The following is a 13,346-nucleotide window of genomic DNA, read 5'->3' on the forward strand; positions in this document are numbered from 1 at the left end:
GCAGTGATGGGGCACCCACAACTTCCTTCGGCAACCTTATCACCATAAAAACTACCCTCACCATAAAAATGCTTTCCTTATATCAATCTTAAGCTACCTTAAAACCATTGCCCCTTGTTCTGTCACTACAGACTCTGGCACAAAGTCTGTCTCCATCCTTCTTATAAGCCCCTTTAAGTACTGAAAGGCCACAATAAGGTCTCCCCAAAGCCTTCTGTTCTCCAGGCTGAACAAGCCCTACTCTTTCAGACTGTCTACATAGGACTCCATCCCTCTGATCATCTTTGTGGCCTCCTCTAGACCATCTCCAACAGGTCCATGTCTTTCCTATACTGAGGACCCCAGAGCTGGACACAGTACTCCAGGTGAGGTGCCATGAGAGCAGAGTAGATAGGGCGAATCACCTCCCTTGACCTACTGCCCACACCTCTTGTGATGCAGGCCAAGACACGATCAGCTTTCTGGACTGCAACGCACATTTCCAGATCATGTCCAATTTTTCATGCACCAGTACCCAAATCCTCCTCAGGGCTGCTTTCAATCCATTCACCCCCAGAGAAGTCCAGGAGGGCCCTGGCTTTTTGTTGCCTACTCATGATGAAATCCAGGGTGCTGTACTTTCGGTGCCTTGCCCTTAGCCTCATTTTTCATTTCTATGATTTTTGACACATACGTCTGACACCCCCTGTGAAGCTGCTGCAGCTCTCTGCTGCTGCTGGCACGGGGCGGTGTTGGGGGTGTGGGGAGAGGAGCCCAGCCTCGCTAACCCTGCGGGGCCCAGAAGGGAGGGCGCCTGTGAGAGGCCCATTTAGTGCCAGTGTGTCAGAGAGACAGGCACTGTTGAAGAGGGAAGAGAGCTCCGTAGAGGCGGTGAGTGCTGCCCGAGGGCTGGTGGCCTTTCCCACTTGTGTCTGAGGGAGGTGGTGGTGGGTGTGGAGAAAGGGTTCATCTGAGCATGAACCCGTCCCCAGAGGAATCACTGGGGGAGGCCGTGCCCGGAAACGAAGCCTGCTTGCCTGCGCCTGCTGCGGAGAGGCGCCGGCAGCAGGCAGGCCGAGGCGTTCCCCTGGGTGCGATCCCGGGGTAGGCGGCGTGCGCGGGCCAGAGGCTGGGTGGGGCTGGGCGGCCATTTCACTGCCGGCTCCATCACACCCGCGGCCACAGGCCGCAGCCCACACCGACCGTCGTTGCTAGGGTGATCGGGCAGTGGCGCCCACGCCCGCCGGGCCCCGCCCCCCCGCGCTCCTCCCTGCCAATCGGAGAGGCGGTGGCGGCGGAGCGAGGTTCCCTTTGTTCAGCCATTTCAGGGGCCGGAGCGGGTGTGGAGCTGCGGCGGGAGAGGACGGGCCGCGTTGTGCCTTGGCTCGCCACTCCCCTGCCGTCGCGCTCTGGTGATGGTGTGGGTAGGTGTCCGGGCTGAGAGGGGCGGGCTGGGACGTCCCATCTCCGGCAGCCGCCGCCCCGTGAGCGGGATACAGGGGCCGCAGCAGCCGCCGGGGCCTCCATCGACGCGGGTCCGGCCGGCGCCAGGGGCCTCTGCGCTGGCTGTGGAGCTATGGCGTCCGGCCGCGGGGTGACTCGGCCCCTCCGGCCGTTGCCGTGGCCTCTGTTGCCTCGTGTCGGTGCATGGATGAATTGATGGACGGGTGGGTGGGTGAATAGATGATTGGTGGCCAGGACGGGGGTGGCCGCGGCCTGAGGGGCGGCCGGGACCTGAGGGCTGGGCAAACTCTTAATACTCTGCCCCGGCTCGTCCATTGCTACGGCTGATGCCTTCTACGCAGCAGGGCTGTAAGCTCGGGGGTTGCAGCGAGCCGGAAAGTGAAAGTCGCCTCGGGATATAGGAACGTGGCCGTATTTCCTGCCTTGTTTGCTGGAGTGCGTGGGTTTCTGCTGTTCGGCTAGGTGGGATTTTATTTTTTTCCTCTACGAAATAGTAGAAGAGAAATCTCGTGTTTGTCGTGTACCGTTGTTTGTTTGCTTAGGGAAGTTGTTGAGTTAGACGCCTAGTGGTAATAGCCACTGGAAATTGTACAGCTTTTGCGGGGTGACTGTACAAAGGGCAGGAATGCTGCTTGGGATGAAATAAATGGCTTGATTAGTCTGTGAGATTTCCATCTCCTTTCTGTGAAGATAATTCCTTTCACTTTAACTGCTCCTCAGGACCTGAGAGAGCCTCCTTCTGTGAGGGCTGTTCTGCAACGTATCCTGGCCACCACAGCATCATAACTTGTTTGCTTGCCTTCTTGCATACTTAAGTAGTCTTTAGTGTATACCTCATAGATGCTGTTCAATCCTTGTACCACTCGTTGAACATGTTCCCTCTGTACATGAGTAACTGAACAGAAAAAATAATCACATGCCCAAGATCATATAAGAAGCCTTTGGTAGAATTGGAAACTGAGCCCAGAGCTTCTCATTCTGCATCTGCTGTGTGAACTGTAGTTATTTTTGAGTTACACGTGGGAGGATGGAGGAAAGGTGCCTACAATTGGGGAGAATAGTTTCTATATGATCAGAATTACTTTAGAATGCTTTTCTTCGAAGTCTAGCTAGCTTCTGCTCAGAGCAGTGTAATATAAAAGGATAATTATGATCCTGCAAAGACAAGATTAAGAAGGCAGTTTATTGACTTTTAAAAGAGGGAAGCTCTGGTTAGACTGAATATTGACTAAGGACCATGTTTATGGTTGGATACAGGGTCATCTTGTATATACTGCATTTGTCAAAAAAGGTCCCACCCAATAATTCTTACAATCCCTTCCAACTTAATACTAACAGTATTCTATTACTATGCTTATATAAATGTATCTTTTTATGTATTTATAGACATTATGCATAAAAAGATAGATAGGTATAAGACATGATTCGTACAGAAGTGTTTGTTGGGTTTTTTAAATATTGATACCTATTTGTGTAGACTCAGTGTTTTTTGGTTTAGGTATGTGAGCATCATATATATGATAAAACAGTGCACATAATCATAGAATCATAGCGCTGGAAAGGACTTTTAAGATCATCTGGTTCCAACCCCCCTGCCCATGGGCAGGGACTCCTCCCACATAATAATCTTTTTATGCATGTACACAGGGATGCCATGGAATATGGCATCTTTCAGTACTACATTATGAAATAAACTTTCAAATGTCACTTTTAGCCTCTAGGAGGTTTTCTTTTCCAAACCAGACTCCAGAGTAAAATTTAAAAGATACCCTGCTAATTTGGGGTGTACTGAGTGCTTCTGAAATTTGGGTTTGTATATACGTGTGCGAGTCAGATCTGAAGTAAGGCATAAAATCAAGTAAGATTTATGTTTAAATAAAACTTTCCTTTACTCTTACATTATTCTTCTATTAAATAATCTGGTTTTGTAGAGCATTTTCTGTAAGCCATTGTGAGATACCCTTAAACATTCAAAATGTGCTACTTATGTTGAGCCTGCTGTTATGTGCATTAATTTAAGAAATAGATCAATACTAAATATACAAACAAGAGGGAAAGGCAAGACAAAATGTTTTTGTCAGAGAGTAGAAAATAGATAATAGATGAATAGGTACAAAGATACAAGACAACTGTTACTATATTAGAACCCCAAGAGGGGACACTTACAAAAATGATGGTGAGGTAGCACAGACCGGGGGTTTCCAAACCTAAGTTAGTGCGTATATGATTATCTTCAGTAACTTCTGGCATCCAGTTCATGTGCTTTTCTAACCATACAAAGCCAGAGCCTCATCTATGGCTCTTCTCCTAGCTTTCCAACTGCATGTTCCTGTCTTCCAAGCTAGGATTATAGTCTAATAACCTTCCCTATCCACTCATGCACCCACAGAAGTTTAGTGCAATTTCAGACTTCAGCCACATCCTTTCTCTTGCACACTCAAATGATGTGTCTTCATTCACAACAAAGTGGAAACTTAGCTTCCACTGTGAGCATGTTATCATCTTAATCCTGTTCTTCCTATTTCACCATTTCTTGGTCTTTTCCTGTATCCTGAACCAGACGTGCAAGTCTGCTTTGGGGCAGCACAGTTATTAATTATTGCTGAATGCATGTGGTGGCTGCAGTTGTTCTTAACTGTGTTCATGCAGGTTTTGCAGGACCTAGGAGGCAATTACTGGGCTGCCTGTGTGAAAACAGTGAGACCCATAAACTGTAGCTCAGTTCAGTATTGAACATACCATGGAAGCAGACATGAGTGATATGTGCATTGCAGTTTGGCCACCTCTTTTATAGAGAAACAAGGAAAGCCAGTTGCAGACAATAAATAACTATCCTTAATTATCTGCGGTCATACAAGTTGGGTTTGTACTATGATAGAAGTTTTGAAACTTGCCCTGTGAGTTACTGGTAATCTGAGTTGCTGTTTTCACAAATCAAACATGATAGTTAGAAATATTTGGTTCTAATGTGAAATTTTACAGGTAGGGATAACAGTAATAGAAAATAACATGTATATTTGTCATCCAGTTTTCAGTTTCAGACTTTTGAGCTCTGTAACATCCCCTACAGCATCTTCCATGAAGTTTACAAGCTATACCTCAGGTTCAGAGGAAATTCGACAAAGTGGTCAAGTAAAATGTAATGTTTTTGTTGCAGTTTAACCCTTGTGTCCTCCAGAAAATGATGTCAATTTAAGATAATAAAATTCATAACACTGTTGTAACAATATTGTTGATGAATTACTTCAGCCTTGCATCTAGGATGACCTGAATGAAGGGAAGCAAATGTATCTTTATACTTAAGTTTAGGTGTCTTGTCTACAGTTTTGGTAAGTGAGTATTAGAGAAAACTGATTATACAGATGTCCTTAATATAATAATGTTTATGTATTCATTAATGTATAATGTTAATTTAGTCAAAAACATGTTTGGGAATGAAATCTGCTTTTCTTGGTTAGACTTTTAAGTTCAACTTTGAAATCTTGAAAAGATTGGTCTTACCCATGCAGGGCAACAGTGTTTGTATTGCTATTCTGTGATGGTAAGACCAAGTTTTACAAAGTATTTTTTTTTTAATTGTATGTCAGACATTATTTTGAATCTACTACATTGTCAAATATTTAGTTTTGTTATTGAAGATAATTTGAAATAAAATTAAAAAAAAAAAGAACCTAGGAGGAAAAAATTGCCTGCTATCTCATGCAGAAAATAGCCAAAATATTTTTTTCAATTGAATGTAATATTTTATAGGTCATATTTGAGTTATATTAGTGACCAGAAGCTCCATATATGAATTAAGGCTCTAACACATTGGGTGAGTATAAACCAACAGTCCTTTCTGCGTATGGCTTCCAGCTGAATTGGAAAACAAAAGATGCATGTTTTACAATAGGCAGCTACAAGGAGAGAGACTTAAAACAACACTGCACCAAAGGAGAATTTCCACATAAATGTGAGAGAGAGCAAAAAGTACCATGTAGGGCCTTTTCCTTTTGCTTTTTTGGTTTTTGTTTTTAAAGACAGCCTATGGGAAAGCAAAGTGCAGGCTGGTAAATAGTCTCAAAGTGAAGATGCTAAAATCACCAGTAGGAAAAAAGCCCAGATTTTGCATTATGATAATATATAACAACTGATTGTAGGTCTGAGACATTGAGTTATTCTCTTTGTTTGTAGACATTTTAACCTGTGACAGTGGTTTCAACTCTTCATCATTTTATGTTTCATGTAGTGGTTACATATTAAGACAAACATGCATGTAGAATGCCAGCAAACTTATTTAGTGGAGTTAATGAAGCTATTGGCAGTAGGTTTTTATTAAAAGCATATTAAAATGGCCTTAAAGTTATTAAATTACCTGTGCATTTAAAGTAAATTGAATTATTTTCAATTACAATTTTTCCATTAAGTAAATTTCCTTTACCTTTGGGCTTGGGAAAAAGAAATCTTTAAAAACCTTGAAATATTTGGTTTGCATTGGCCGTGTTATTAGTAGCATTTTAAGGGAATTCTGTTACATATATAGGTATTTAGACTAACAACTAATCATTGCAGCTAATCTTTGAATCAAATACCATTCTGATATCCTTCACAAACCAACATTAAAGTATTTAAATGCATAAAATATTCAAAAGTTACAAATCAATTAAAAAATGGCAATATGGTTCTTCATCAGATTACATTCTTCCATGTTAAAATTATTGAAGTTTATCTGCTTTTTCTGACCTGAATGTACAATATATTTTAAATGTAAAGTTTTATTTCTAATGTTTCTCTTTTTTTTTTTTCCTTTTTTTTTGGCATGAAATACTGCTTTTAAACTAGAATGAGGTAAAATAATTGCTAAGGGGACTTGTAGTACTTCAAATGTCTATCGCTTTTGGCTAAGGCAGCATTAACTGCCCAAGATAGTTTACCAGATCATTCATCTACACAACAAAAATCTCTGTAAAAGCACTAATGAAGTCATTTCAGTACAGAAGCTCTAGCTTAGGTGCATTGCTTCATTGCTTGCATTCGGACTCGCAATTTCCTTTCAACTGGTTCAATATTCTTTCAAAGGTGCTCTTAGAGGTGTGAGAATGCTTTTCAAAAAACAAGGGTAGAAATGAGAGACAGCAGAATTATAGAAAAGAGAAAATAATTATACCACTATGTATTACTTTTTTAAATACATCCTATATTTCTGCATTTTTTTAAGCAATATAAGTCTACCTGGAATAATTCCATGATCTCTTAATACCTGTTGCTGGAAAGGATGATGAAGATCTGTGTACAACTACAGGCTTTCTTCTGCAATATCTATTAGTTTCAATCTGTAGCAACTTGAATGTCTTGTTTAATTGAAAGTCTAAAACTTCTCTTAAATCTCATCTTCATATGTTGCATGCAAGAGCATTTAGAATATGCTTAAACCGAAAAGGCTGAAGCAATCTTCCATTGAAACATCCATTTGTATTAGATATTCTGTGTGCATCTATTTAATGAAATGGTCTTCAGTGCTAAGATTATGCTCTTTTCCTTACCAGATTATCTAGTGAGGTTTATTATTCTGGTCAGATGACCAGGAATTTTCTAAAGCAAATGTGTAAAGTAATTTTTAACACTGTTTTAATTTCTAAAGGTACTTCTCTCTTTGTCTCACAGAATTCCTGCTGAGATAATGTTGAGGCACTTGAATCATACTGGTTTTTATATTAAACAGTAATACATTCAACTCGTATTTGCCATGTAAAAATGCTGATATTCAGAGGAGGCAAAAACACTGGGTTTTATGCATCTGCAGATTCCACTGTGTATGTATATGTAGGAGCAATCTGGGGGTAAGAAGCTGTGTATCATTTTGATTTTATCTCTGTCTTGAGACAGCCTAAACCATCAGTTACTGAAACTTAATTTTGATCAAAACCCTACATCAGACACCAGCTGCTTTGCCTCCTACAGCTAAGAAACCTTACCACAGTTGTAAATAGGAAGTTGAATAGGGTTCATAAGAACCTGACACTAATATTGCTTGAAAGATTTTTAAGATGGCAAAAAGCACATGTTGAATTATACATGAAATTTGACATATTTAAATAACACTCTGGACTCCTGGGAATCAGTCCTGACTTTGCACATGCACTCACCCCTGTACAGTAGATTTAGTCTGTTGCAGTAATGAGTACGGCTTGTTACCCAGGGTAGAGCATTCAGTTTTTACCTCCCAGTCTGTAGTTAATCTTCATTTCTTGTGCCTTTAAAAATCTCTTGTATGTTGGACAAATACAGAGGTTTGTATGCTTCATGTAGGAAAGCAAAGTACTTTTGGAGAAATTTGGAGAAAGAAGCTTGTGTCCTAGAGGAAGGAGGGAAGGAAAAAAAAACCAACCAAACACCAAACCACAACCCCAAACAAACAAAACAAACCAGGTGTGGGAGGTTTTAAGAGGTTTTACAGTTTGATACTTCAGGTGATAGATCTGGTATCTTCTGCCACAAATTCAGGAGGTGATTTTCTTGTGCAACTGCTCATTCAGTTTCAGATTGTTTTACAACTCCCAGCAGTAAGAACATGTACTGCGATTTTAGTATCTAGCATGTGTGATTACAGTTGGGCAAATCATTAGCAACAGAGTATTTTTCCACTTGGTATCTCTAGCTGTGGAAGTGAAGTAACAGCAAGTTTGAAGAGATGATGCATCTGAATGTATCCTTGTTCAGAAAATTAGTTGATCGAAGGCATTTTAAATTCAGAGATCTTTGCAGTTTTGCACTGTCTAGCATTTATTCAATCAGCTGGGCTTTTAATGAATTATAAGAATGCTGTTTTATCCAGTTAAAGTAGAATTCAAAGCACTCCTGATGTTTTCCAAATTGGTGAAAGCTTAACAGCTTTTTGCTTCTGCAGCTGACAATGTCATATATCTAACAACCCAACAACAGTAATAGACTTGGTTTTCAGTTTTGATTTACACATAAGCCTAAGTGTTGATGTTTGTAAACCTAATTTGCATTAAGCCTTTAGTAATTGTTCTACCAAACATCAAACATTAGTGCATGCTGTGGCCTGTCATCCATTTTATCTGTAGTGGTGTGGTGATTTTGTGCCTTTGTATATATGGAAACTATATTACTTTACTCTTTCCTCTATGATCAATGGATACATGAGGAGTAGAGGTATTCATTAAATAAGGAATGTACTTCTGTCAGAAGAGTGGAATTAGAGGCTGTCAGGTTATCATATGTACTATTTCATCTGCTCAATGGGATTCCACAGTGCAGGCTTTTACAGACATTATCTGCAAAAGGAAATAGCACTCACTAGGTTTGGGAGAAGAAACCATGAAATTGTGGGCAGTCATGCCACAACTCAGAGCCAGAAAAGCATTTCCTTTCTCAGAGACAACAGTGTTGCAGATTCCCAGATAAGGTACATTGTTACAACTGTAGGTACTCTCAGGAAAGGTCCATCACCAAGCTGGTGTTCAGTGGAGAGCAAATCACATTACACATTTATTTGCCTCCAATATTGAAGTGTCCAGTATTCTAGTATGGTACCTATTCATCCTAAGGAGGAATCTATCTTGGAGGATGATTGTCTAAAGCATTTTTATGTCCTCACTAACTATAGACACTCCTTTATATGCTCCTGATTTGTGGCCTTTTTTTCTCCACTGCGAAAGATATTTCCAGAATTTAATTCTGGTCACATTCCTGGAAAAGAAACCTTCTTTTTTTTTTTTTTTGTAGTTATGGATCCATGGCCTGATTTCTGCTTTTTTGTGTTCTGTCTCTCAACCTTCCTTTCTAGTCTCTTCCCTCATTTCTCATACTTAATGTTATTTTTGTCTAGTACAGTTGGTTTCCTGATAAAATCAGACAAATGTAATCCTTGTGTCATAATTTCTAATAACTTCTGAAGCTGTAATCGGTTTCAAACAAACTTGACAGTGGGCCAGAAGTCTCAAAGATGATAATCAAGTATATACAACCTTCCTGGTAGGGCAGGAGTTAGGGAAATGAGGCCCAAGTTAGAACTTACCTGACTTTTTGGACCTCAGCTTTCATCTCCAACTGTGCAGGCTTTGCTATGGAGAACTGTCCTCATGTGGTGTGAACCGCTAACATCAGTTTTAATGGCTTGGGTTGACATAACTAGCAGAGATTCACCCTGCTCACAAAAATGCTGTATAAACCTTGTGCCTGTCCTTTCCTAAAAACTGGTGGTGCACCTTTATGCACCTGTCTTACTGACTCTGCCTTGTAGCCAGTTCTGTGCAATAAGCTCTCAAGAGGTATGCGGCTCTAGTAATCTCCCAAACAGCCCTGTGATAACTTTGGCAATTGTTCAAATTGAAGAGTTTAAGAAACATTCTATTTTTTGCTTTTTTTAAATAACATTTTCCTCTTTTTTGGTTTTGCCTTGTGTGCTGTGTAGCATACTTCTCTACTATTTAGCCATTTCCTGCTTCTTATTCCAGTGTACATGCTTTCCTGACTCATCAAGTACCCTCTTTCACCGTTCTCTTATCCAGGTATGTAGATACTATAAGTATGCTGCCTGTCCTGTTGCCTGTGACAGTTCCTTTTGCCTTTTTTTTTTTTTTTTCTGGAGTCTCTGCAGTACTGATTTTGTCTTCTTCAGGAATACTGGCTCATAGTAATAGAAAGGAAGTTGGCTCAGGATGCTGCTCAGCACCTGAGACCAGACAGCTGACTGTCAGTGTTGGGTATATGACACAAATTGCCACACAGCGAATTACCTGGAATGCACCTTTTGGGAGACAGTAGTGTTTCCTGTCCTCAATGCCTCTGAGCAGCTGTTAAGGCTGTGATGTGCAGCAGTCATACTGAGTTCTGTACTGCAGCAGAAGCAGCAGAAAGTGAAACTAGTATGTATACTAGTATGAAATACAGTCAGGTGTTTACAAACAAGGTGGCTAAAAGTGGGATTGAAAAAGCCAAGGTATCACTATTTTCCATTTTCATATTTTAGACTGGTTTTAAGCAGCATGTGTTCATATTTTGTCCATTAGCATATGTAGACTAATTTTAAACAGCTACATATATAAAACGCAATGTATACGTGTTTAGATATACACGTCTGAAGTTTGACCTGAGATCTCCCCTGATATATATTAAAGCTAAGGATAAGGTACACTAGGTATTCAATGGCTGAGATTCCCTCCCCTGCCCCCCTTTTCTCTAGTTGAGTGGTTGGTCCTGTTCCCTCTTTAGAAGTGGAACTGGGAGCCTCTGAAATCTGCTCAGCACCCAGCCAAATCACGTACAAGAACAGCGGACAGCAACGCAAGTACCACTTTCCTGACTCCTGGGTCTGCTCTCGCACCCCCTCTTCTCCTTTGCTGGCGCAGTCTCCCCACTCGCTGCCAAGGCTCTGCGGCGAGCGACCGTGGCTGTTGCAGGGGCCCGGGCTGGGCCGCCGCTTCTCCCCTGGGCTGTGGCGGCTGCCGGAGGTTCCTCTGTCCCGCGGTGGGTGGCTGGGGCGAAGGAGCCCCGTTTCCCGGCGGCCGGGATTGAGGGGTCTGCGCTTTGTCGTCCTCAGGCTCCTGAGGGTGTGGGACGCACCGGGGAAAGGCTGACGGCGGCACCGGCGGGCCCGAGGCGGCCCGGGCGGGCGGAGGCGTGCCCGGCGCTAGGACCCAGGAGGACGCGCGGCAGCTCTGCGGGCCGGATTACAAATTCGCCGTGACTCAGTTTGCTGGGCGCGGAGCACAGCGGGAGCAGGTCAGTGTCGTACGCCCGTGCGGCCTCAGAGGGGTGGGCCAGGCGGCTGGCGGCGTGCGCGCTGCAGGGCTGAGAGCTAGAGCGGGCCGGGCGGCTCAGCGACCCTCCCCTCCTCCGTTCCCTCCCTCCTTCGGGCCTGCCTGCCTGCTTTTCCGCCCGCCTCCTCGGCCTGGGCCTTGCCGCACCGCTAACCGCGGCCGCCTGTTGTCTGTTTTCTAGCTAGCCAAGATGGAGTACGAGTGGAAGCCTGACGAGCAGGGGCTCCAGCAGATCCTGCAGCTGCTCAAGGAGTCCCAGTCCCCGGACACCACCACGCAGAGAGCAGTGCAACAAGTATCCTTGTCCGGAGCGCGGGAGGAGCGGGGCAGCGGGGACCCTAGCGGGTGGTGGGGAGGCCCAGGGCGGCGAGTGCGGCCTACGCGGCGGCGGGCCGACACTGCGGCAGGCGACGGCGGCCGGGCATCCCCTGCCCTGCCTGGGGAGCCGCCACAGCGCGGTGGGCCGAACCGCAGCCAGAGCGGGAGGCCGTGGCGCGGCGTTTAAACCGCTGGGTGGCTGTGGGCCGCGGGGTAGCCCTAACCCAGCAAGGCCCGGGCACCTGTTGCGAGCCTGGAGCCAAGGGGCGGGTTTGGGTTTTTTTTTTGTGGGGGTGTTTGAGGTTTGGTTTTGTTTTTTTTGCCCCCCACCCCTTTTTTTTTCTTTTTTTGGTGGTGGGAGGTGATATTTTTTTTTTTCATTTGTTTTTAAGCCCAGTCTCTGGCGCGGCCCCGCCGGTGTCAACCGCTTTCCCGGGTTCTCCCACGCTGGGCCGCCGCCAGCGCCCAGCCCCCAGTCGCGGCCGAGCAGGAGTGCGGCCCTCGCCTTGGCGGATCCCACCAAGCGGCCGGGGGTGCCCCGCAGCCCCCGGGCTGAGCAGGCGGCGCGGCAAAGCCGGGGCCTCCCGAGGTAATTCGGCGCTGGGATTCGAGGCGAAAGCCGCGGCTGGTGGGGGAGCTCTGCCGGCGGAACCGCTGCCTGCGCGCTTTCTTTGGCCTGCTGGCTCTGACACGGCGCGTTTCGCTACGTCGTATGTTTCGGCATGCCTAGAAGCCGGAGCCTGAAATACTGCTCATTACACTCGTTAAAGCTAACGGGACCTTTTGCTGCTTTGCTGTACGTTTGATGTTGACATTGTGGATTGTTGGGGTTTTACTCCCCTACGTCTCTCTTGGTTGTGGAAGTGATGAAGTAGCAAGGGTTTAGGGAAAAATATTGAGATAGTAGAATTTTAAATTAAGACTAATTGAAATATAGGTATTGAAAAATAAAGCCGTCATCTACTATTCCCTGCTTCTTGAGCTAGCCGTGTAATTAGAAGTCCTGAAATTCTTTGAAGAATATGAGTTTATCATCTTGATCCTATTTTTTTTTAAAGACACTTGCTTGAAGGTCTCCAGAAAGCAGCAGAATTTATTTAAGTAGGTAAGAACGTGTACATGTGTGTATATGTATATTTACATTATTTTAAGAGCTTAGCTTAAAGCCAAGTTTGTTTCACTTGTAGGCTTTCATAACAGATGTGGTCAAGCTTAGGAAGGCTCCTGCTCTTACCTAGAAGGTGACAGTAGTATTCATCTCAGTCATCTTGTTCTTGCAGCTCTTTCAGATTTTTAAGATATTATTGCTTTCTTTGAAAAATCAGAAGTGTCTGAGTGTTCTGATAATGCCCCAAACTTATACTGGTGCTTTTTGGTATTTAAAATATGTAAGTTTTTACAGCAACAGTGTTTATAGTGTAGCTTTACTGTGAAATTACATTTTAAAGCTCTGCTTCAAATAATTTAATAGCATGTAGTTTGCTTATTGAAAAGTAGCAGTGCAAGTGCAGGAAGGGCAATATGGGTGATGGTGTATGTCTTGAAGATGAGTAAAAGTCAACTGAACAAAAGTGCTCTTAACTAATATTTGAAATTCTTTTTAAATGGTAAACTCCCTGCTGTGCTGAGATACCTGCGCTTTCAAGGAGGTTTTCATATGTTGGTCTGTAAAGGGTAGAGAAGTGGCACATTTTTACTGTTGTATTATACATGAGTTTGAGAAGGTGGTTTACTAGAATTTGACAGATAATATTCTACAATTAAAAAAAATATGTATATGTCCTTTGAGATTGCTTCCCTAAAAAGAAAAAAAAAATCTGA

At 43.5% G+C, this 13,346-nt stretch overlaps 1 protein-coding gene across 2 annotated transcripts in view; it reads left to right on the plus strand.

The window, feature by feature from the left end:
- Positions 1–1,261: 1,261 nt before the first annotated feature.
- The window catches only part of LOC133214646 (transportin-1-like), a 29,504-nt gene continuing 17,419 nt past the window's right edge, over positions 1,262–13,346 (plus strand). The window contains exons 1-3 of one of the 2 annotated variants that reach the window (XM_061357740.1): positions 1,262–1,403; positions 10,988–11,169; positions 11,389–11,502. In XM_061357740.1, the coding sequence (XP_061213724.1) occupies positions 11,398–11,502 (105 nt within the window). In that variant the 5' untranslated portion in view covers positions 1,262–1,403; positions 10,988–11,169; positions 11,389–11,397. Of the gene's footprint in view, positions 1,404–10,987; positions 11,170–11,201; positions 11,263–11,388; positions 11,503–13,346 lie in introns of those variants that run through there. The other variant, XM_061357741.1, reaches the window with a different exon arrangement.

The sequence above is a fragment of the Neopsephotus bourkii genome, unplaced genomic scaffold (genome assembly GCF_033783945.1).
Source record: "Neopsephotus bourkii isolate Nb327-2 ecotype Australia unplaced genomic scaffold, CSIRO-AGI_Nbou_v1 NB_915, whole genome shotgun sequence".
NCBI classification, from domain to species: Eukaryota; Metazoa; Chordata; class Aves; order Psittaciformes; family Psittacidae; genus Neopsephotus; species Neopsephotus bourkii.